Source organism: Pinus tabuliformis, chromosome 4_2 (genome assembly GCF_031772625.1).
Source record: "Pinus tabuliformis cultivar Carrire ecotype Pingquan chromosome 4_2, CPIR1, whole genome shotgun sequence".
Classification (NCBI taxonomy): Eukaryota; Viridiplantae; Streptophyta; class Pinopsida; order Pinales; family Pinaceae; genus Pinus; species Pinus tabuliformis.
The window spans coordinates 986,241,988-986,266,338 of NC_142304.1; the positions used below are offsets into that span (position 1 = coordinate 986,241,988).

Sequence of the window (24,351 nt, forward strand, 5' to 3'; positions counted from 1 at the left end):
CTCTTGATATTTGTGCCAGTGGTGATGCAAGTGCAACTGGAAGCACTAGTAGAGTTGCCTCTTTTGCTGAACAAGCATCTTGTTCTATCTTTGCTGATGAGGATGAGGAGTTTTATTAGTAATGATATGTTAATGTAGCCATGATTGTCTTTAGTTCATGTTTTATTTCAGTTTTAGCACATATAGCCTCACATATAAAGGCTGATTTTGGAGTCTTGGATGTAAAGCCTCATCTATAAAGGCTAATTTTGGATATTTGCATCATGTAATCATCTGTTGGAGTTAATATAAATTTGGATTTCCTTCTAAAATGTCATTTATATGTCTCATTCTTTCTTTTCTTGCAAAATAATGTGTTATAATTTATTTAATATTGACTATTTATGATATATATATATGACGTTTGGGCTGCATTTCCATTTTGTGAGGTTCGCGTTTTGGGTCATCCCCATTTTGGAAACTTCTAGATGTTTCTGCATTTCGTGCAACTTAGGTGCTTGACAAGCCACACAGTGCAATGAGGAGACATAGAGATGTTATGTCATTTAGTTACTGCAAGTTTGCAAATTGAGGGGAGGCTGCATGGATGAGAGTCGAGACTCCTTGCAAAATCCTTAATGAATCCCCAGATCCCTTTTAGGGCCTAATTATGAGAATGAGTAATAAAAGATGGGTTGTAGGTGAATTTTATACTTCTTGTTGGCCAAATTAGGGTGAGACTCAGGGCCTTAACCAAACAAGATAAGGACTGAAACTTAGAGCAAATTACAGATAGAGTTAAGACTGAAATGCAATGGATTTAAGACCAAAAAAGAAAGGTTGAAGGAGGGTCAGAACAAGGGCCAGAACAAAGCTAGAATGAGAAATGAACTAAAATTGTTTTAGAGCCAGAGTAAAGAATGAAGAGATGCACAGGAAGAGACAATGAATCCCCTTCAACCCAAACAGAGCGAAGCCCTAGATGATAGCTACAGATCAGTCGCATTGTTTTGTGGTTCCCTTTAAGATCCACCTGCAAAAGAATAGTTTCAAACAAATCCCAAGCTCCCAAAGAAAAACATAAAGAAATACCTTGAACCCAAAAAAGCTTCCAATGAATTTCGTTGTACTGCAATGGATGAAATAACCCTTCCAAACTAAGCCACTCGTTTGATGTATCTTGGTATCCACATGGCCGAATTTTAGAGCAAGATATAAACATTGAGTTCGCAATATTTTGAGGAGAAAGATCTTCCCTTTTTATAGATATAAACTAGGTTAGGAGGGGCTTCTTGAGGGTAGTCATTGGAGGGTTCTAATGCGGGAGTTTCATTATTTCAACTTTTGACCTTGGAACATTGAAACCATAGGATTCAAGGTTCGGAGGAGAAACCCCTTAGTGGGTTTTTAATTTTTGAATTACAAGGCCTTCATGAGCCCTTAATTTAAAAGCTAAATATTATAATATTATTTTAATCCTTCATGAGCCCTAAATTAATAAACTAAATATTCTAATATTATTTTAAACCTTGGTGAGGGGTCATATCATTTGACTTGTTTAAGGAGGAGGTGCCACCTCATGAGAGTTTGTCCCAATGACTAGGGTCTTCAACTTCAAACGTGAATATCTCTCAAACCGGGAGGCCTTTTAGGGCGTGCCACATACCACCAAAATCGGCTCGACAAGGTGAATCCAATGGTGAGAATCTCCATGACAAATTCCATGGTTTGCTTCTTCAAAATTCCTCAACAAGTGCGGGGTATGTCCTTAAGGCAGGGAGCCCAAACCCTAGCACTGCGGTATCTAGTCATCCTTTAATGGAGCTTCCAACATGATGTAATCCAAACAAATATAAGAGCGTTCATTAATAATTTGACATCAATGACAGGGGTTTAGTCGTCAAACTCTAGGGTTGACATCAATGACAACACCATTCAACAATGAAGATGTATTCATGGAAAATAGGGTGACCTTTCATCTACCCCTATGACTCTTAAGTTACCCCATGAATCTTCATATTCTCATGTCACTCTCCACTCTGTTGAAGAAAGTGTAACTAGGTTCGGTCTTCATAATGATTTGATCTTTGTAAATGATGTAGTAAAAGAGAACAAATTAATTTTTGTATGTCTTGCTACATGGGTTTCATGAGCAAGAAGTGTCTTTAGGTCAAAGACTTCTTCTTGATGTCTTTAGGATTTATTAATATGTCAAAGAGTCAAGTCATGTATGAAGGAGCTCTTCATGAGCCTATGTAAAATGTATTTAAGCTAAAGCAGCCCTCCAAGACCAAGATCAATCCTCCAAAAGCAAGCACATCAAAGTTTGCAAGCAAAAAAACAAGGAGATCACCATGTCGGCTTCAAAACCATGACAAGTTGGCCTACTTTTTAGGACAAACCACTATAAATAGGTGGCTAGGGTCTGCGCAAATCACAAGTACAAAACTCGCATTTTTCCTCTCTGAAATTTCATATGATATAGGAGCAGATCCGCATTACAGGAAGGCAATTGTTCAAGAGTTTGACTGCACCTCGGATGGGTATAAGGTGCAGGCAGACTAGACATCGTATATCTCAAAAGTCTCAGTGGTGATTACAGTGAGTAATCACAGAAACTCGCATTCTTCTCTAAGGCACTCGGATGGGTATGAAGAAGATCTCAGATGGTTTGTAGTGCAGAAAGAAGATCTCGCATTACAAGAATCAGTCTCGTCATATATATATGTATCTCTGTACTCCTACAGCAACATACTATTAACACAGTCACTAACACTGTCTCGGCATACATATATTCTCTGCATACTTATGTTGGAAAGAATTCTGGTGATGACAGTGACTATTACAATCTCGGCATACTTGTGAATGGAGACATACAGTCTCGGCATATTTAGTCTCGGTGAATATCACAGTATTCAGATCTGTCTCCTAGTGATCTTGGTATATATGTATATCAGTAATCCCACATCTACACACAGTTTCGGTATACATCTAGTTGCAAACATGGTCTCAGCAAGACTGTAATGTCACAATCAAGATCACAGTGAAGTAATGATCTTATGAATTCAAGTTCATAATCGTGATTATGATGAAGGCAAGGTCCTGATCTACATCTAGGTTTAGCTCTCATAAAGACTTCGTTGTTATAAGGATGACCTTGGTGAAGGTGCAGCTGTGATGACATCAGTAAGGCATTAATGATGGCCTCAATGATGGCAGCAGTAATGAAGATCTCAGCAGTGACAGAGAAGAGGATTGATGTCTTGATCTTGGAGTGGCAGAATGGGTCAAGGGTCATGGTCTTGGTATTCGTCAATTGAAGATATCTATAAGAAGAATTTTTGTGTAGCCTTTCCTCTCCAAGAGGGAGAGGTTTTGGCTCTGACAGGATGCCAATATCTTGTGTTCTTGTCTCTTTGTATTTGATAGCAGTTTGATGAAGTAATCACACACTAATAATAATAAGAAGATCAAGCTAAGAAAAATTGCAAAAGAACTTCACAAATTGTTATCATGCTAAGAAGAATCACTTTAATTCTGATTGCCCTAGATTCTTCAACATGGTATTAGAGCGAGAGTTCAGAAGTCAAAGGAAGGGCAGAAAAAAGAGACATGCAAGTATCAAGTTTCAAGCAAAGCATCAAAGCAAGCTCAAGGATGTCAAGACTACATTAAAGAATCATCTTGATCAAACCCTAGATGAAGGAAGTAGTTTACAACAACAGTCTACAACAGCAAGGGTTTTGGATGACAACAGTCAAAAGATAAAGCATGCAGATCACAGGGTACATGAAAATAGTTTTGGTGCCTCCCACAGTTTCGTTTACAACATCCCAGTGATAGTCACTATCTCAGATTGAATCCTTCTCTATAAAGAACACAGTCTTAAAATCTTGGATTCTCAAAACTTGATTCGAGGGCATGTATAGGAGTTTACATGGACAGTACTCAAAATAGAAATTGTACTAACTGATGAATCTCTACACATCATGGCAAGCAACTTCAATTCGATGCTGCATACTTCAAGGCTCCTTATGTAGTTCCACAAAGTAAGCGGATTTTCCTTTTGATAGGGTCTTCAATTGGTTGGAGTGACCAGTCATGTGCCTTGATGCACCACTATCAATTACCCAAATGTCTTCGTCTTGGAATGTACCAGAGAGAGCCAAGAAGAGACCTTCATCCCTTTCATTGATTGATGCCTTCTTTGAAGATAATAAGAAACTCCATGCTTCCTTGATACCTTTCTTGAGATGGTTTGCAATTTTCTTGATGAACTTCTTCATTGTAGAGGAGATCTTCATGATGCCCTTAGAGAACCAAAGCTCTGATAGCATGTTGAGAATTCAATAGGGAAATGAATATGTTAATTCTCTTAACTTGATAACTTCTTATGTTACCTTTTACTTATTAGTTTTGTTCTTTATTATTCCAATGAATAATACATCAAACAGCTACTAAAACAGTAAGAATAGTGACATAGTATATAGGCTGCAAACCAGGGCCAAAACCCCTCCACTTGAGGGGAAAACCCGTACATCTCTTCTTTATCTTTCAGATCTTTCAATTGACGAAAACCATGACCTAGACTCAGACAAATACCCTCCAAGATCAAGTCTACCACGACCTCCTATTGCAATCTCTTTGACCTCCCAGTAGATCCAAAAAACTGCTCCCATTAACTATTGCAATTGTTGTTGTTTCTCTAGGAGACATCGATCTCCCTCTAATAGCCTTCCTCTTGACTTCGCTTGTCTTGACTTGAGTCCTAGGGCTAAAAGGATGCCCTACGAGACAGAGAAATGACCACAGTAGTACTAAATGCACTACCAGAAGAATGGGGTAACTTCACTTCAAGCTTATATAAGAACAAAGAGACTACTCCATTTCAAGATTTATGGTCACTATGTAAGATCGAAGAAACCAAGCAAAGATTGATGTCGGACCAAGCGAATAGAATCAAGCATATGCTACAATGACAAGAAGAAAGGGAAATTTTGAAAAGTTTGGTCCTTCAAAGAAAAGAAACATGGATAAGATAAGATGCTTCGGATGTCAGGAACTTGGACACTACAAAAGAGATTGTCCTAATCGTGGTAAGGACAAGGGGAATAGAGAAGGACTACACATTACTAAAGAAGTGCAAGAACCTGAGTCCAAGAAGCCTAAGAATGAAGAAGTAAAAGATCTCTACTATGACTGAGATGATCTTCTTCTCAAGAAGGTACTTTTCACTTGTAAATTATGGTCTTGATGCAGTTTAAAATTAGATAGGATGCACCTCATTAGAAAACAGCATAGAAACATTAGAGGTAAGAGCTCGTGACATGGGAAGAAAGCATATCTAGTCCAAATCCTACTAATTAAGGAAGCTCTTAGGAAACCTCATGAGTATTCATGAGAAGCAAAAGAAAACATTTGACGGATGAGGACATAAAATATTCTCAAGTTTCTCTAGAATTCTCATCAAAGGGCTCACCGAAAGAGAAAGAAAGCAAAAGTTTTCCAATAGGAATTCCAACTTATGAGATTCAAGGAATAATATGATGACACACCAAGGAGGCAAGTTTGAAGGATAAAGTCCCTTCGGATGAAGCTACTACATGAAGTCTGGATGACCGAAAGAAAAAATGAGGTATGTATGCTCACATGGATTATCATGAAAGACATATAGTTAAATATGATCTAGAAAGGATCTCTCCTCTGAAGTATTACAGAAGGGCATAAGTCACACTAGATAATATATGCAACATGAGGAAGCTGACTACAAACAAGATTGGAAGCTCTTGGGAATGAAGTGTGTGAAAAGAAAGAAAGAGATCGTGATAATATATAACGATGATAGAAAGCATTCAAAGTCCAAGAATATTTGACTAGAATATCTCCCGGAAGAAGTCGGAAAAAGATAGAGACCCTTGACACTAAATATCTCTGGGAGATGTGTCAATCTGCATGTAAGATGCCAACACTTATAGAAAGATGTCAAGGTGAAATATCATTACAAAGGTAACTCTGAAGAGTTCAATGATTATTTTTAAACTAACATCTGGATGGGCTTATGTAGGACTGTCAAAGGGAAGACATGTAAATGACTTCCAAACAGACCATATAAAAGGATGAAATGTCCTTCTGAGATATATGGCATGAAAGCAGAAATACATGAAGCAAAGCCAGATGGAAAATCTGATAAATCACTTTCTGTTAAAAACATAATTGTATCTATTGATTTTGAGTAGCATCAGATGTGATCTGGCTCCAAAATTTTGTGGAGGGGCTAGAATACATGAGATCTCCAAGACCCAGGAATCGTTTGGAGAAATTCCACCCGGATGATGAGTTATTAAAATAATTAATATTTTTAATGGGGTTCCTAAGTCTAAACTTGGGAAAATAAAAATATTAATGGGTATTAATAAAGATATGGGTGAGAAGCTTCTAAGAGACGAGGATCAAGTCTGTTTTAATCTTAGCCGTTGATTAGGGACTTAATCTCGGTCGTTGATTCATCAACAGGAAAAGTATAAGAGAAAACTTGAGAGTCATTTGGAGACACACCGTACTTAGTAACCCGAGGGAAAACGATTCTCAAGGAGAAGAAGTTCGATTTCAGAGGGAGAGTTGTAGGGTGAAGGAAGATGAGGGTTTCAGCATCAGTTAGAGACTAAGGAGGAGGTGATGCGGTGCCTCAGAGAGACAGCGCAGTTCTCACGCAGTCCTCACGCAGATGACGCAAGGATGACACAGTCCTCACACAAATGATGGAGGGGTGATGCAGTGAATGCTAGAGGGTCTCTAGGGTGTTAGAATTTCTCCTAGTTGAGGAGGAAAATTATCTCAGGTGTTTTCTTGAAGGTTTCTCTATGTACTGCAAAATCATTCCTTGTAAAGAGATTGTTGCTGAAGAATAATAAATAAACCCTCAACTACTGCATCGATTTTCCTGCATTGGGTTTTTTCCAGTGTTGTTAAAATCGCGATTTTATCGGAAAATCGCGATTTTTTCCTCTGCCCGATTAAATCGCGGACTTTTTTTTATAGTGATTTTTTTCGGAAAAAATCGCGCGTTTTTGAAAAAATCGCGATTTTTTCCAAAAAATCGCTATTTTTACAGAAAAAATCGCAGAGGCACGGGGCAGCGGGCTTTTAATAGGCGAAAATCGATTTTTTTTATGTCATTTTGCTGTTTGCGCGCGGAGGAGGAGGAGAAGAGGTGAGGGAGAGGAGCTGGAGGGTTTCCGTCGAATTTGGGAGCGAATCCAAGTGGTTTTAGGAGAAATCCAAGACAAGATCACCAATTTGTCCATAAAAAAGGTATGTAGATTAATTTTTTTTTGTTTTGCTTCTATAAAAACTTTGTTTTTCATTGTTTTTAAAGAATTTTTTGTAATTTTTCATTGATTTGGGATGGGTAATTTGTTATGACTATGAGAACCAATTTTTTATTTTTATTTTCTCATTTTTTTTAAACATTGTTTATTTTTTTTGAATTTTCATTGTTTTTTGGCATTTGGTTGGGTAACTTGGGTTTAGAAATTGGGATTTTGGAAATAATTAACTTGTAATTTTGTAAATGCTAAATTGTAATTTGTATTATGTAATCCTAAATTCCTATTTCCTAATCCTTATTTTTCCATAGGTTTGCAAATTCAAAATTCAAAAACAAACATGCCAAGGAAATTGGATCCTTTCTGGGAATATGGTGACCCTAAAACTCCGAATGATAGACAAAACTTGTATTGCAAGTTGTGTGGAAAGGAAATATTCGGGGGGGTGTACAGGTTGAAGTTCCACCTTGCACAAATCCCTGGACATGATGTGGGGCCCTGTCTAAATACAACTGCTGAAATTATCCAAAAAGCCATGAGAGCATTGGGAGAATTAGAGCACACTAGAGAGGCCAAAGAAGAACTCAAAAGGCAACTAAAAAGGTCAGCTGAAGGAAGTGGGCCAAGTGGCACTGGTTCTGCTGCAGCGTCAGTCAATCCGGTAGCTGCATCATCATATTTTGTTCCTCGAACCACACCTGGTTCACAACCAACTATTGGTTCAATGCTAAAAAGAACTGAAAAAGAACAAGCTGACAAGTTGATGACAAAATTTCTCCTCTGGAGTGATATTCCTTTCAGCATTATAAGGAATAATCCATTTTTCCAGCCTACTGTTGATGCTATTGCCAGTGTTGGCCCGGGGTACAAAATCCCTTCTCTTCATGATTTCAGAGGCCGGCTTCTTCAAGATGAAAAGCGTGACTGCACCCAAAGATTGGAGGATTTTAGGGCATCATGGGCACAAACAGGATGCACTGTTATGTCAGATGGTTGGACTGACCAAAAGGGGAGAACCCTTATAAACTTCTTGGTTAGTTGTCCCAAGGGGACTATGTTTATCAAATCTATTGATGCAACTCATCAAATCAAAGATGCAAGAACTTTATGTGATTTGCTGGATGTGTTTATTTTGGAGGTGGGTGCAGAAAATGTTGTCCAAGTCATAACGAACAATGCTGCAAATTATGTTGCTGCTGGTAGAATGCTTATGGACAGGCATCCTACTTTATTTTGGACACCTTGTGCTGCCCATTGTATTGATTTGATGTTAGAGGACATAGGGAAAATTCCCTTTGTCAAAGAGGTTGTTGACTCATCAAAAAGCATCACAAAATTTATTTACAACCACACATCTGTGCTTAGCTTGATGAGAAAATGCACCAACAACAAAGAGTTGGTGCGCCCCGCCATTACACGGTTTGCGACGAGTTTCATATCTCTTCAATCCCTCTTGAATTCTATGTGGGATTTGAAGAGAATGTTTCTTTCAGAGAAGTGGCGTGCTTCGCCAATGAGCCGCAAACCAGAAGGAGAAGCCGTGTGCAGACTAGTTTCATACCAGGAAGACTTCTGGGCGGGAGTGCAGGAGGTGTGCGCTGTTACTGAACCTTTGGTAAAGGTTCTTCGGTTGGTTGATGGTGAGAAGCCCGCAATGGGCTATTTGTATGAAGCCATGGACAGGGCCAAAGAAGCCATTCGGTCCTACTATGATGATAAGGGAGATGATGGGTTTCAGAGACAACTCCTTCTATGGGCAGTCATTGATGAGCGATGGAACAACACACTCCATCGTCCCATTCATGCTGCTGGGCTTTTCCTGAACCCTGCATTTTCTTATGCATGTGGGTTTAATTTTGATGTTGAGGTCGTGGAAGGATTATTAACCTGTGTCCAGAAGATGGTGAGAACTCCAGAAGAACGTATGGAGGTCTCTAGACAAATTGAGCAATATAAGTTGTCAGGTGGCACATTTGGCTTTGAGATGGCTGTCATTGATAGGACGATTAAAATGCCAGGTATTTTTTAGTTTGTACTTTGTAACTTTGTTTCAAATTTCATTGTCTCTTCAAATTCCATTTTTTTCTTATGTTTATTTAAAATTTTATTTGTAATTTTGTTGTAGACGCATGGTGGAAGATGTATGGTGTCAGAGTACCCCTTTTGCAAAAGCTTGCCGTACGCATCCTCAGCCAAACATGCAGCTCCTCGGGATGTGAGCGCAATTGGAGTGTATTTGAAAAAATACACAACAAGAAGCGCAATAGGTTAACACTTAAACATTTAAAATATTGCAAATTTCCAAATAAATTTTTGAATTCATTAAAGTTTTAAACAATATTTTTTTTATAATATTAATTATTAATTATTATTTCATGAACTTTGTACAGGTTGGAGTCCCATAGACTTAATGACATGGTCTATGTCTACTACAATCTTCGATTGTGGGTGAGACAACTAGAGAAGACACCTGATACGGAAGCCATCTCATTGGATGGGATTGACACCACTGCTGAATGGAGGGTTGAGACCGAGAGGCCTCTCATGGATGCCACTGAGGATTGGTTAGTGCAGGATTAGGGGGAGGAGGAGGGGGAGGAGGAGGAGGAGGAGGAGCAGGAGCAGGAGCAGGAGCAGGTGGAGGAGGAGGAGCAGGAGGAGGAGGTGACACCGCCTACCCAGGCTACCACTACCACCAGTGGAGGACGTGGTCTCCGTCCACTTCAGCCTCCTGTAGCTGCTACTACTAGTTCTTCAGCTTCTAGAGCACGTCAGACTCCACTGCCATTTCCACCAGCACAGGCACCAGCTTCTACATCTAGAGGGAAAGAGAAAGTTGTGCCATTTTCTCGCAAGAGGGGCAGAGGAAATCAATAGGATTAGACTTTCATTTTATTGTATATGACATTATGACATGATGAGATACATTATCATATTTTTTGTTGATATTTTGAGGCTGAGTTGGGACTCAGGACTTACTATTCAGGACATGATTCAATGTTATGTGTGATTTTAGCGCTAGAAATGATATTAAACATCTTATATATTAGTTTTTTTATCATATTTATGTGTCAATGTATTTATTTTATGTTGTAGATGGTTTAGATATTAAAAAAATTGAAAAAAAATGAATATTTTTGTGCCAAACGCTTTTTTCCCGCTTTTTCTGCTTTTTTCCCGCTTTTAACGATTTTTTCCGCTTTTTTCCCGGCGCCGATTAAATCCCGCTCGCGCTTTGTGCAACATTGGTTTTTTCGGGGACAATTGTCCAAAATTAACTATGTTAATGTGATTGATTCTTATGCTTGTATATAACTATTATTTTCTCCATGCTATTAAGTGGTAACTGCAGTAGAATTTATTTTAATGTTTACTGAAGGGTCTTGTGAATAACTTATTGTGGAAGATAAGTAGGAGACATAAATCAGTTACTGCAGTAGAATTTCGTGTTCGAAATTTTCATAGTCTCTCTCTCACACGTGTGGATTTACTGAGCTATTTCTTGGAAGGTCGAAGTTACTGCTAGATCGAAGTCACTATTGGGTCAAAGTTATTGTTGCGTCGAAGTTACTACCAAGTCAAAGTTACTGCTGGATCGAAGTTACTATTGGGTCGAAGTTATGTTGTTGGGGAAGTTGAAAGTCTACAGCTGCAAAATCGAAGTGAATAGGTCAAAGTTGTTGTTGGAAGGTTATCATCTGCAAAAGAAAGGAAAGGATGACTTGGTGATTGGAGGAAGTTTGTGTCTAGGTCGAGTCTTGGATCATCTCGTGAAACTATTAAAGGAAGAGTTGTTGACTGGGTTTTCCCCTAGATAGTTGTTTTGCCCTGGTTGTCCGCCTACATTTGATGTCTTTGATTTTCGTGTTATGGTTTTGGTAATTGCTTGATGAACTAAGTTAAAAGAACACAAGAAAGTTAATAAAAACATAAGAATATCACAAGCAAATTATCGGCATAAAGAAAATATTTTTGCCTTTCTGATTTTCCAACATGATGTCAGAGCTAAGGTGAAGAAGAAGGAAAAAGGCAGCCTAAAGATCTATTGAAAGGAGAATAAGGAGTTTTAAGAAGTTTTAACAAGGGTCATCAAGGAAAAGGATCATATAAGAAGGCAAGCCTACTATCTTCAACAACAATGTCTAACTCAATGAAGGGAGAAAACAAATTAGAAGGAGCATCCAATGACATGGCATGGAAGAAGAGGATAGATCTCATCCTCGAGAAAAATAAAGTCTTGAACCTAGTCAAAGGAAAAGTAAAGAAGCTTACAAATGAGTCAAGTGATGCAGAAAAGGCAAAGTTCAGAGAAACAGAGATATTGGCCATGACCCTAATGGTGGATAGAATAAATGATAACCTTATCCCATATATATCCAACATAGATTATGCTCAAGAGATGTAAGAGGCCTTATCCAAATTATTCACAATCAAGAATCTTGGTCAAATAGCAAGTCTTAGGCATGAACTGAGAACTATAAAGATGAAAAAGGAAGACATTATGGCATCCTTCTTTGTAATAATAGCTAGAATCAAAGATGAACTCTACGCAATCAATGAGATAGTACCTGAAAAGGAGCTTGTAATCACTGCACTTCTAGAATTACCAACATCTTGGAGGGCCTTTTCATCAGGTCTCAACAGTTGGAAGGAAACTCCAACATTCAAACAATTATTGAATGCATGTAGTCCAAAAGAAGTTAGAATTTCATTAGTGAGCAACAAAGAGAATGAAGAGGAGAAAGTTTCAAATGTTTATTCCGCTCATCACAAGAACAAAGAAACATCCAAGAAGTCTAAAGGGCCTAGAAGGAAGGTAGACCTGTCCAAAATCGAATGCTACAATTGTCACAAGATGGGTCACTATAGAAGCGATTGTCCTAAGAATCTGAGAAATAGAAAGAGAAATAGGGATCAAGCAAATGTTCTCAAAGAAGGATCTCAAAAGAAGAACAAGACCGAAGAATCGGAAATAAAGGACTTATACTACTAAGCCCCTCTATTCTTAGTTTTTTAATTTTTTGTATTTTGATTTTTAGTACTTATAGGTTTAACACGCTTTGGAAAAACATTGTTGAAATGTTTTGTTAAAGTTATAGGTATCCCTCGAAATTGGATTAAGAGGGAGACCTCATCATTTTTCCAAAGATAAGTATCTTAATCCTTGTATTATCTTTTATATTTGGTTTTCCTTTTCTTATCTAGATGTGTTTATACTAGATGCTAATAACACTTCCTTTTATATTTTTGTTGTTTAGGAAAAGCTTGTTGATATGCTCAAGGGCTATGGAGAAAATCTCACAAGACAAAGCATTGAAAATCATGTCCTATAAGGTTTGTCTAGAAAACAACTCAAAGGTATGTTTTAGATCATAAGTTTTGTTCTCTTCGTGATAAAGGTATATTCATTCATTCAAATAAATATGCTTTACCTTACTAACAAGTGTTATGTCTAGGATAGCCCAAAGAGATAGCTCAGTTGATCGAGTTCTTGTGGCTAAGTAACTCGCCTATTGGAAGGTCACGAGGTCAAATCTCCTCAATACCAATGGGGTTATGCCTTGCTAGTTTGGCCGACAGGTAGATCCCTTCGAGTTGACCTACCTGGATTTTCCCATGGATGTAGTGGTCACTCAATGTCTGTGAACCACCATTAGAAAAAAGTGTTATGTCTAAGACTTTTGAATCTTAAATATTCTTGTTTGGGTGATAATCTTTAGATTGAATCTACCCTCATTAAAATCATCACGTTTGTGGAACCCTAAAAGGTTCCCTATGAAACCCTAACCTAAGGGTATGTCAATGCTAATGTGAAAAACCCTAGTCTACTTAGGATCACTGATGAAATCTAGAAAATACTATTCTTTTGATGATTGGGGTTTTGATGGTAATGTCATGTTTGGAGTCTTAGTATTGTTATGTAAACCCTAGTCCTTTAGGGTTGGACGGTAATGTATTCCTAGACATTGAGGTTTTGCTAAATTAGGGTTTGTGAGCAAAACCCTTATAATATCTAGAGTAAGCTCCTAGGAATGAAACCCTAGGTTTCTGTGTGTCTGTCTAATCAAAACCCTAGCCTAATCAAGATCATTATATGTCTGACTTTAAATGTATTAATATTTGTGTCTTGGGTTTGTCCAATATATGATATACTTATGCATGATTATCCTAGATATATATGTGTGTGTGTTAACCTATTTGTTGGTAAGTTCTAGGGTTTGTAACTAAGCCCTAGTAGAAGTTCGATATTCTAGGATTAGGTGATAATGTTTCCATTATGATGATAAAATCTAGGGTTTACAACAAATCCTAGTAAAATTTGGTCATTTAGTTGAAACCTTAGATTGTGTTGTGATCAGTTTTGATTGTTGACATCTAAGGCTTAGTATCTCGAAGATGGAATCTAGGGTTTGCATTAAATCCTAGTATAAGTCTAGGATATGAATTCTAAAGTTGTTGGATGCATTGTAGAACTATACTTGTTTGAACTGCTTCTAGGGTTTGCAATATATTAGAGTATGTCATATCTCTAGAAGAAATATTGAGACCCTAGATATAATGAAGATCGTTATCTTGATTGAGTTGCTCGAAGTCTTGATGATGAAGTCTAGGATTTATACCCTAGCAGAAGTTGAAGTATAAAAGTATGTGTCTCTTGTTGATTATGAACCTCACTAAGTTTAGGTATTTGATGTCTAAAGTCTAATGCTTCCATTATTGTATGAAATTGATATGGTTAACTTCATGCTTCTAGATATGTATTTGGTTGTACTTGCTAAGTTGTGCAGGTACATAATCTTCAAGATGTTGAAGATATTTGTAAGTAAAGTTGATTTGATTGATAAACATGAGGAAGGAAGTTATATGAAATGATGATGATCAAGATGACTCGAATAAGAAGGATGGAAGCCATGAAAGATTCTTCGATGTCATAGAAAGAATTTGATCTCCCTATGCTAAGAGGGAGCCTAGATAAAAGAAAGGGCGTATCTCCCAAGTTGAGAGGGAGAGCATATTATAGTCATGATGAATACCTTGAAGAAGAAATTGGATAAAGTATATTGAGGTGTTGCTAAAAGAAGGAAAGAAGGATCCCGGTGTAGAAAATATTGCAGCATGAGAAGTGGGAAAGGAAGTTATATGATTGAGGAAACTTCTATCTAGACTTGTTGGGAAGCCTCTAAGTCCTACGATGATAAATTGTGAAGCATCACGAAAATTATTGAAAACCCCAAAGTTATGTGTTTACTTATGTATATTTGAAAATTTGTTACTAATTGGGGTTGTTCAGGTAAATCTCTCGAAGTTTTGGGAGCATGCTCGATGTTATCGATCTGTTTGATCGGGAGAGATTTGATGTGTTGAGGCATTGTGTGTGTAAAATGCCTGGGAGGACATCTGATCGGCCTACGTGTTGATGTCTAGTTCCCGAAGTAGGGAGGGTAGCGTTGGTCATAGAGATTTGACCTTGCATTACGCACCTAGTTCCTTGGGTTGATGGTTAGCAAGTAAGCCTAATGGTACCTAGAGAGGCTGAAAGCTTTAGTCCATCTTATGGTCACATTGTTTTGAGGGAGTTGGTCACATTGTAAGTGAAGGGCTCGCTATAATGTCGAAGTTGCAGGCAGGTCTCCGGTATGAGGACAGGTTGGAGGGGTTGTCCAACTATAGTCCTTAGAAGGAAAGGATCGAGTTGGTCTTGCAAGTCAACAGGATCTAGGAGTTCACCGAGAAAGGGATCAAGAAGCCAACCGACCCTAAGGAGCTGGAAATATATGAAGATTTGGATGCGAGGGCAAGATTGATCATCCTAGATGGTGTGAAGGATGCCCTAATACCTTATTTGTCCGGGAAGAACAATGCACATGAGATGTGGATGGCTCTTTAGAATTTCTTCCAGAATAAGAACGAGAACTAGGCACTGCTATTGGAGGATAAGTTAAAGTCCACCAAGATGATAAAGGGTGAAAGCGTGACCTCGTATCTAACGAGATTGTCTTAGGTCAAAGATGAGCTTGTTGCCATCAGTGTGACTGTCTCAGATGGAGATATGGTAAGGATTGCCTTGAAATGGTTCAACGAGGAATGGAAGCCCTTCATCAAAGGGATCATTTCGAGGGAAAAGCTGCCAGACTGGGATAGGTTATGGGATGACTTCATTTAGGAAGAGTTGCGAGACGAGGATCTTCATCCAAAGAAGAAATCTTTCGATGATGACGTGGCACTTGCAGCGCGAATGAAGGGTAAGCAAAAGAATGACTTGAGTAAAGTCAAGTGTTTCAACTGTGGCGAGATGGGTCATTATTCGTCGAGATGTCCGAGGAAGAAGAAGGGAGATGATGAGAAGAGGAAAGGAAAGTAGGTCATCGGTGTTGTCACTTCAGCTGAGATAGATGATCTCACCAGGAGATTGGAGGAGGAGGACTTTGCTATGATCTCTCATTTCTCACAGGGTACTGTCGATGAGGATGGATGATACGTGGACAGTGGTGCGTCAAAGCATATGACAGGGTCACAGGAGATTTTTGAGACTCTAGCTAAATGGGACTCGAAGTTGCACATGGTGTTGGGCGACAAGAGTCAGTTGGAGATCCGAGGATCGGGAGTTGTGCCATTCAAGATGGAGACAGGACATGTGATGCAGGTCCATGATGTACTGTTTGTACCAAGACTCAGATATACGTGATTTTTGTCTCGATGATCAAGAGGAAGGGGTTTGGGGTTTTGTTCCAGGATGGGAAGGCAAGACTTAGGCCCAGAGGCTCTAAGTCCGATGGAATTGTACTCGGAGTTAGAGATCATGGTCTCTACAGGTTGACGGGCAAGCCTATGGATCATGGAAAGAAGCAAGTGGAGCAAGTGCAGGTTCCAGAGAAGCACGAGCAAGTGCAGGTGTAGGCTTCAGAGGAGCAGGTACAAGTTCCCGAGAAGAAGGTCTAGATTCCCAAGACTCAGAGGGAGTCGAGCTTGAGAGGGAGCTTGCAATTTCAGAGGGAGACTCTGCAATCCAAGAAGAGCACATGGTCAGTGGGGAGAAAGGGTGCTCCTACAACTGCCAAGAAGGAATCATGGAGAGTGTGGAAGACGTTACAAGAAAAGAATAAGAAGCAGGGTGCTTCCAGCAGTGACAGTGACACTTCCGAGAGAGGCGTATTTCACAAAACAGGGATTACTGCAATTGTCAGCACCAAGAGTTGGCCAAGTGATCCAGATTTAAACAAGAACGCAACAAATTACACATATAACCATAAATACAAAGATGCAATAGAAATATTACTTCATTTCATTAATATCAAATACTGAAATATGCTTACAAACAGAATGGAAATAAGGCTAGCTCAGGCGATGGTAGCTTATCTCTGAGAAGAGATGTGGCAACTACATGCCTCTGAATTGTGTTACAATGAGGCTCAAAGGCCTATTTATTATTGAGAAAAAATGGAAAACCCTAAACATCCAAAAACCTAACCATAGGAGATGAAGCGCCAAACTATGGGCCCCATTTGGGTAAATTGGTACATCAACTTCCCGAGGTCGTAACTTTGGCATACAATCTTCATTTGACGCGCACAATACCTCATTAGAAAGATCTATCCGAGGACTACAACTTTTGAATGACCAACATTGGTTGCTGACCAATGTTGGTCACGATTTTCCCAAAAAACATCATTTAGGGCCTCAAAATGGCTCCGGAAGTTCAGGACCCGAAAAACTGCCAAAAATAGTAAATTGTGTTACAAATAAGGAAACTGAAAACTGAAAGAAACAATGGTGGGGGTCCAAGTGGAATAGGTGGATGGCCACCAATATCCACCTGGATCAACAAGTGTTGCAAGTAGTGATGATGATGATGAGTTACTTCCTAGTTTTGGAAGTACCTCCCTCGCTAAGAGGGAATGTTGATTTATGAGTAGCTTGAGAGGTACTCCAAGCCCTAAGGTTCAGGATTTGGAGGACAAAGTGCCACAAGGGTCACTTGTGGGCTTGGAACCCAACCGTGGGGTTTTGCACCCATCGAGATTTGGGTCAAAACCATGATGAATTTGAGCTTGAGAAAATATGAGGCGATAGATCTTGGTGCGCTGATTCCAACGCTCCAAAGATCACTCATATCAGAGCTCTAGAAACGAAATTATGAATTTTTGAAGTTGACAATTAATTATGGACAGCTAAAGTCATGTAGGCTTGAGGAATTCGTCCAAGAGACATGTCTCTTCAAATGAATTCGTGAAGCCCCTCATTTGTGTATAAATAGAGGGTGAAGGAGATTCATTTTACTCATCCATTTTGCAACACACACTTGAAGAAAAGGACTCGTTAGAGGAGGAAGAGAATTCAGATTTCTTACCTTAATTGGGCTGCAGGTAGGAGATAGGACAACGTGGAAAATAGGCAGCGTAGGAGCCTTTTGGAGGTTGTTTTGGGGTTTGTTCTCATTTGCAGGGAGGCCGAGTTAGGTAAGGAGAAGGGCAAGTCTGTTTTGGGGCACCGTTTAGGGACAAAAGCTACCAAAGATGATGGTCATTTGCTACAAGATCGTTGTGTGCTAGGCCGCAAGCCATAGCACCACAACTAGGTGTGCAAAGGGAGGTTTAAGGGGTTGGTGTACACTGTATGCCTATGACAACAGCGTGGTATGTCGCAGATTTTTGGAGGTTGTTGAGGGTTGTTCAGGGATTGGTTAAGGGTTGTTGCAGCCTACAAAAGATGCCCTAACCAAAGACAGTCAAGGGCAGTGTGGGGCAGTAGACTTGAAGCCAGGATTGATATGTGTTGGGTCAAAGAAGTTGACCAGTTTGGATCAATAGTTGTTGCAGCCTGTTGGCGCCGTGTGGAGGACCTTCCGTGGTGTCCAAGTGTCCATCTTAGGAGCAGAATCGATAGTTTAGTATTGGGCTTATTTGGACTATTGGAGGTCAGTGCGTGGATGTCCAAAGTAGCCCTAGACTAGCAGTCTTGAAATGACGAAGATAGTTTAAGATTGGGTGAAATTTGCAACCTTATGAGTAGCTCTTTGATGGACGAAAGAGGCTACTAGAATGCAGATTGGAGCTCACGAATTGGCCAACCTAGAGAGCTGATTGATGAACCCATGTCCACACAGCAGAAGTGACATGCAACAGTGTTAGGTGGCAGCCCTCCTGGAGTCTCGATGTGTTGTCTTTTGAAGGACTAAAGGGCAGCTAGTGAGCAGTACAGAAGCGAAGGACCGACAAGACAAGATACAACATCGAAGTTGCAGTGAAGTTTGTCATTGTATCTTGTATACCATAGACTGTTGTATTATTCAGATTTGGTTTAATATAATGAAGATTGGTGAGTGTACAATATTGTACAATTTTGTTAAAAAGTGTGTATATTTGTGCATATGTGATTTACTGCTTTATATTTCCACTGTACAAAGTAGTTTATGATTGAGATTCTTGGTTTGGTAGCGTCAATGATTTTAAGACTCTAACTTATACCCAAGGTCGTGGAAATTCAACATTTTGCTGGCTCCTAAGAAGGGCTCAATGCAATAAAATTGAGTAGATTCTTAGATCCTTTATTTAGTCCAAGTATGATGGTGAGCAAAAACTTCCTTTGATTCCTTGGGAAATTTGTCATATGCCCAAAGATAAAGGTGATCATATACTTATCAAAGTGGCAACTCAAGGTCATATAATGGCCACAAAGTCAATAGTAAGGTGCCTTGAGGGATCCACCACTTGGAAAATTCTCTTGCATCACCAATTTCACACTGCTTAGCATCTACTTTTTGATCCAAGACCCCTTGGGTTGTGGGATATCATCTCTTCCTCTCAACTCTTTAGGGTGTCTAGTTCCATCATCTAATGGGGCATTTGGGAGGCCCGAAGGTTTGTCACTCGTTTGGTCATAAGAATCTTCTCTAGAAGTCGTGCAAGGTAGGCTTTGGCATGACATTCTATTTGGAGTGACTAAATAAAGGGAAGTGCACTTATGAGTGCCAAAATTTCAAGCTCGCCAACTAAGCAAGGAGAGGGTCTTTTTTTGGAGGGATCCGTGGGAATCTGCATCCAAGAATTGGAAACATTTGAGAGAGTTATCCCATCAAAAGGCTCTTTTTTCCTTATGGGAGGCTTAGAGGTTTATTTCTCCTTTGATTAGATGTAACTTCTTTGGGAGTCGTGCAACATGGAATTTGCCATGACATCCTATTTGGAGCCAGCTAAATCAAGGGCAATGTATTTCCCAACTAAGCAAGAAGGGGGTCTTCTTTTGGAGATCTTTGGTACTTATGATCCAAGGATTGGAAGGATTGGAGAGAGTTAGCCCGCTAGAGGCTCTTCTTCCCTCTAATAAGCTAGTTGTCAATGACATTATGGGTTTGCTCCCTCATGAGATCAATACAAGATGAATATTGACATGCAAGGCCTCTTTTGGACAGATTAGGGATGCAGATTTGGGAAACCATTTCAGCAGTATGATTCAAAGAAGCTTTACTTTCTTCTAAATTGGAAGCACCCTTTATCTACAATAATTAATAGTATTTGGGTGTCTTTCAATCCTGAGGCTACGGTTGCAGAGTGTTTGGTCACTTAAATTGAGCTACAGCCTCCAGGTCTTTGCTTGGTTAGTTGTTTATTCAGAGATGCCCTCCAAAGCCAATATTGCCAAATGCAGGATAACAGATGCCCTGTGCCCCTATTGTAGCCACTCAGAGACCTTGAAACATATTTTATGGGACTACTATATTGCTAGACCATGTTGATGGTTGGTGTGGGACCAACATTCAGTGCTACTACAGGGACAACTTCATTGGCATGCAGCTCTTCTTGGTGACTCTGGGTCTTTGGTATTGTCCCATTTATCCAGCATTTGAGACTATCTCCGGATTACAACTTTATTTACAATCTGGAAGCCAAGATGCAATGTCTTCTCTAATGATGTCGGGACTCGGTTCAGTCCAATCTTTTTGTCACTCTTGGTGAGAAGAGATATGCATGCAATTGTCTGTCAAATTTCTTAATCAAGGATGCCAACGAGTTAAGTGATTTAGCCTATATTGAGTTTATTGCTGCCCTAGTTGCTTCAGGAATATGATATGAAAATTCGTTGCATATAGCCTTCCGTTTCTGGTTTTACTTCTTTCAGCTATCTTGTAAAATTTTCTGTTGTAAAATAACAGGTATTTCAAAAAATAAGGGCCGCACGATTTTTTGCGCAACGGATGTAAAGTGGTGAAGTGTGATATATTGGAAATCGCATTAAAATATAAATCGATTACAATCTCCATACACCCTGCCATATTTGCTCCTGGTTGACTCGTGCTCAACACCTACCTCATATTAATTTCGGGCGATTGATTCAGTAATGTGAACCGTATTATGGCAAAATCCATCTCATATTCATTGCTGACGTTCCATTCACTGATGTGAACTGAGCTGTATTTAGCTTAAGTAATCGACCGAACTTTACTAGAGCCGAACTTTCGAATATTTTGCTCAGTTAGACTGAATTTGGTAACTATGTGTCAGATAATATATAAGCAACGGTTTAACAGATGAAGCAATACATTTATATAAATGTATGAGAAACAACCATAAACCCAAGAGATAATGCAATATGAAATGGACCTGGTTGAAGCTTAGCATACATTGATACAGATGAAACATGAAATAAATTGATGGAGATATCACATACTCTGGAAGGCGTGTGGGCCTGTTCACCCATGGTGATGGCTGTGGAGACATTTCAGCGCTCGGCCTCTTTATGATAGTATGTCCGTGTTCCTTCCCTGTAAACAGTCTTTTCCCCGATGCCGTTATAAAGCCCTATATATTCTGCAGTGCATCCAACGTAGCCAGGAACTTAACTGCAGAGGCCAAGCTCTAGAATGCGTGTGTCACAAGTAAAAAAATATTACTTGTGCTTTTAAATTTATCTAAATGGTAATGTAATTCCGTTAGATATGGTGATATATAGAAAAGTCCAAGCGAGGATGGTATTTCAAGTTTTACGGGTAGAAAAGGTAGTACCCAACCAATCAGATTACGAAACTTACTTCAAAATAAATAAAAATTAATGTTTTAAAAATGATAGTGAAAATTAATTTTTTATGTAAAAATTGTACAAAAAAACACTTTCAAAAAGAAAAATGCTGATGCTGGAATAATACTTTTTTTTTAAAAGGTAAATTTTGTGCAAAAAAAACACGGAAAAATGTTGATATTGGGATAACACTTTTTTTCAAGGGAAAATTTTCAACTTTTCCAAATAATGCAGTAAAAGATTTTATCATCACTCTAAAAACATTAAAATTTCAAACAAACAAAACATAAAAATAAAAACACTAAACAAAACAAACAAACAAAAAATTAAAAAAAAAAAAAATAACAAAACATAAATAAAAATATATATTAAAAACAAAACATAAAATTTAAAAATAAAAACAAACAAAATACAAAATCAAATATATAAAAATGACAAAACAATAACAATAAAAACAAATAAACAAACAAAACAGAACAAAAAAATCAATCATAAAAATATTAAAAAAAATGAAAAAAATAAACAAATAACTAACATATTTAAAAAACAAAAAACAAAATATCTTGTAAACCATAAAAAATTTGGAAAAAACAAAACAAAACAAAAACACTATAAAATTAAATAAGTAAAAATAGAAATAAAACATTAACAAACAACTTTAAAAAAAACAACAACAACAACAAACTAGATTTAAAAAAGAAATAAAAATCTGATCCAAAAAAATTAAAAACCGCTAAAATTAAGATTAAAAAATATTAAAAAAAAAAAAAAAACCTAAAAAAAATATACTCGCATTAAAAAACAAATTATATATATATATGTATATTCAAATTTAAAAAACAAAAAATATTTAAATTTAAAAAAAAAAAATACATATCTTTTTTTTATTAAAAAGGACATTTAAAATTTTTATAAAACGATATATTTTTATTTAAAAAAAACATTTAATACATATATATGATTTAAAAAATAAAATAAAAAAACATTTAAAAACAATTTAGTGTATATATATATATAACAAAAAAATATTATAAGCATTTTATATATATATATATATATATATATATATATATTATTTAAAACTATATTATTTAAAACAAGAAAAATATTATAATCATTTTTTAAATCAACTTATAATTTATTTATTTTTAAGTATAATTTTTTTTATTCAGCTCTTTCATAATTTATTTTAAAAAATGAATATAATGTTTTTATTTTTATTTTCAAATAAAATATATTTTTTAAATGGTTTTGAAATGTTTTTTTAAATTCCTTTGTTCAAAAAACTTGGGGAGAAGCCTCCCAAGTTCACTGTAATTTTGACAATGTAAAAGGCTAGGAAGGTCACTATTGCAACAAAGGTTTTGAAACTGAGATTTAATGTGGTTGTAGGCGAGGCACTCTAAGAAGAAGTGATTTTCATCCTCGATGTTCGTATTTTACCTTTCCATCCATGGTCTTTTAGGAACTGCCCAACGACGACTCATTTCACTCTGGAGCTCACGAGAGTTCGTTCTAATCTTGGCTATATTAATTTTCTTCTTTGAGCTAGTTAAAACAGAGAGATACTTTTGATCTTCTAGGATGGGGTTGATGGCCTCCTTATAATATCTTAATTTTCTTTTAGCTGTTAAATCTTTCTCACACCACATTTTTTCTTTGAACTTAAAAGTAACAATATTTTTAATGTTATTAATGTTTTGCAATGCAACATTCTCGTCGATCTCCCACCAATGGTTTAACCAGGGCCTGGTGTCTTTTACAAACCTCGTTTGAGCCTTCGGTAGTTTTTGCTAGAATATATGTAAATATATTAAATGTTTATTTTTTATTTTTTTTTAAATATGTGCATATTTTTTTTTAATAAAAAAATATAAAGTTTAATAAAAATTTCAAATGTTTCTTCTTCTAAATCAAAAATAGATATTGTTTTTTTAAATTTTAAATATTTTTTTATTCTATTTTTAATTTGAATATATATATATATATATATATTAAATTTTCGTTTTTATTATTTTTTTAATTTGAGTATATTTTTTGTTTTTTCTTTTAAATGTTTTTAATCTAGTAGTTTTAAAAAAAAAATGTTAATTTTCTATTTTTTTTAATCTAGTTTTTTTTAATTTATTTTTTTTAGGTTTTGTTAATGTTTTTATTTTAACTTAATTTTATAGTTTTTTTAAATTTTGTTTTTTTTTCCAAATTCTTTGATGTTTAGAATTTTTATTTTTTTTTATGTTTTTTTTGTCCTTTTTATATATACTTTTATATTTATTTTTTTTTAAGTAATTAACATTTAAAAAAAAAAAAAAAAACAACAACAACAACAATAAACATAATAAATTTTAAACTGTGAAAAATAAGCCCTCTAAAAAATGTTGATTCAAAATAGCATGAAAATCACTAACATTTAAAAATAAATAAAATATGCTTCGAAAAAAAAAAGTATATTCTACATCACCACACCTCTACGAAATGGGTAGAAATTTAAATTGTTATTGACTCATTTCAACAATATTGTGAATTTGCAACCTCCAAAATTGTACTAGAATTTGTATTGGTCTTCATTTGTGACTTTAATTCCGCTTTAATTCCGTTCTTAAACTAGCACCTAGACCCTACATCATCATGAAATGTTGCACTTGTTCACACGAGTTTAAACTCAATTTTGAGGTTAGAGTGATGCATATAAGGTGCAGAATTTAAAGTCATACAATACATTGTTAAGAGGATTTGTCTTAAGCTTCATTTGTGACTTTCGCCTAGAACCTACATCATCATCAAATGTTGCAATTTCTCACACAAGTTTATCTCAGTTTTTAAGTGAGTAATTTAGGTAAGGTGCAGAATTTAAAGCCATACATTGCTAAGAGGATTCGTCTTGAGCTTCATATGTGACTTTAATTCCCTACTTAAACTAGCACCTAGAATCTACGTCATCATCGAATGTTGCACTTTTTCACACAGGTTTATCTCAATTTTGAGGTTAGAGTGATGTGTGTAACGTGCAGAATTTAAAGCCGTACATTGCTTT

At 37.0% G+C, this 24,351-nt stretch overlaps 1 protein-coding gene across 8 annotated transcripts in view; it reads right to left on the reverse strand.

The window, feature by feature from the left end:
• LOC149172979 (mRNA export factor GLE1-like) overlaps positions 1-21,188 on the reverse strand; it is a 298,012-nt gene extending 276,824 nt beyond the window's left edge. For 6 of the 8 annotated variants that reach the window (XM_089427860.1, XM_089427862.1, XM_089427861.1 and 3 more), the window contains exon 1: positions 20,970-21,187. In XM_089427860.1, the coding sequence (XP_089283986.1) occupies positions 20,970-21,019 (50 nt within the window). In that variant the 5' untranslated portion in view covers positions 21,020-21,187. Of the gene's footprint in view, positions 1-20,969 lie in introns of all 8 variants that reach the window. The other 2 variants (XM_089427858.1, XM_089427857.1) reach the window with 1 other exon arrangement.
• Between the last annotated feature and the right edge of the window lie 3,163 nt (positions 21,189-24,351).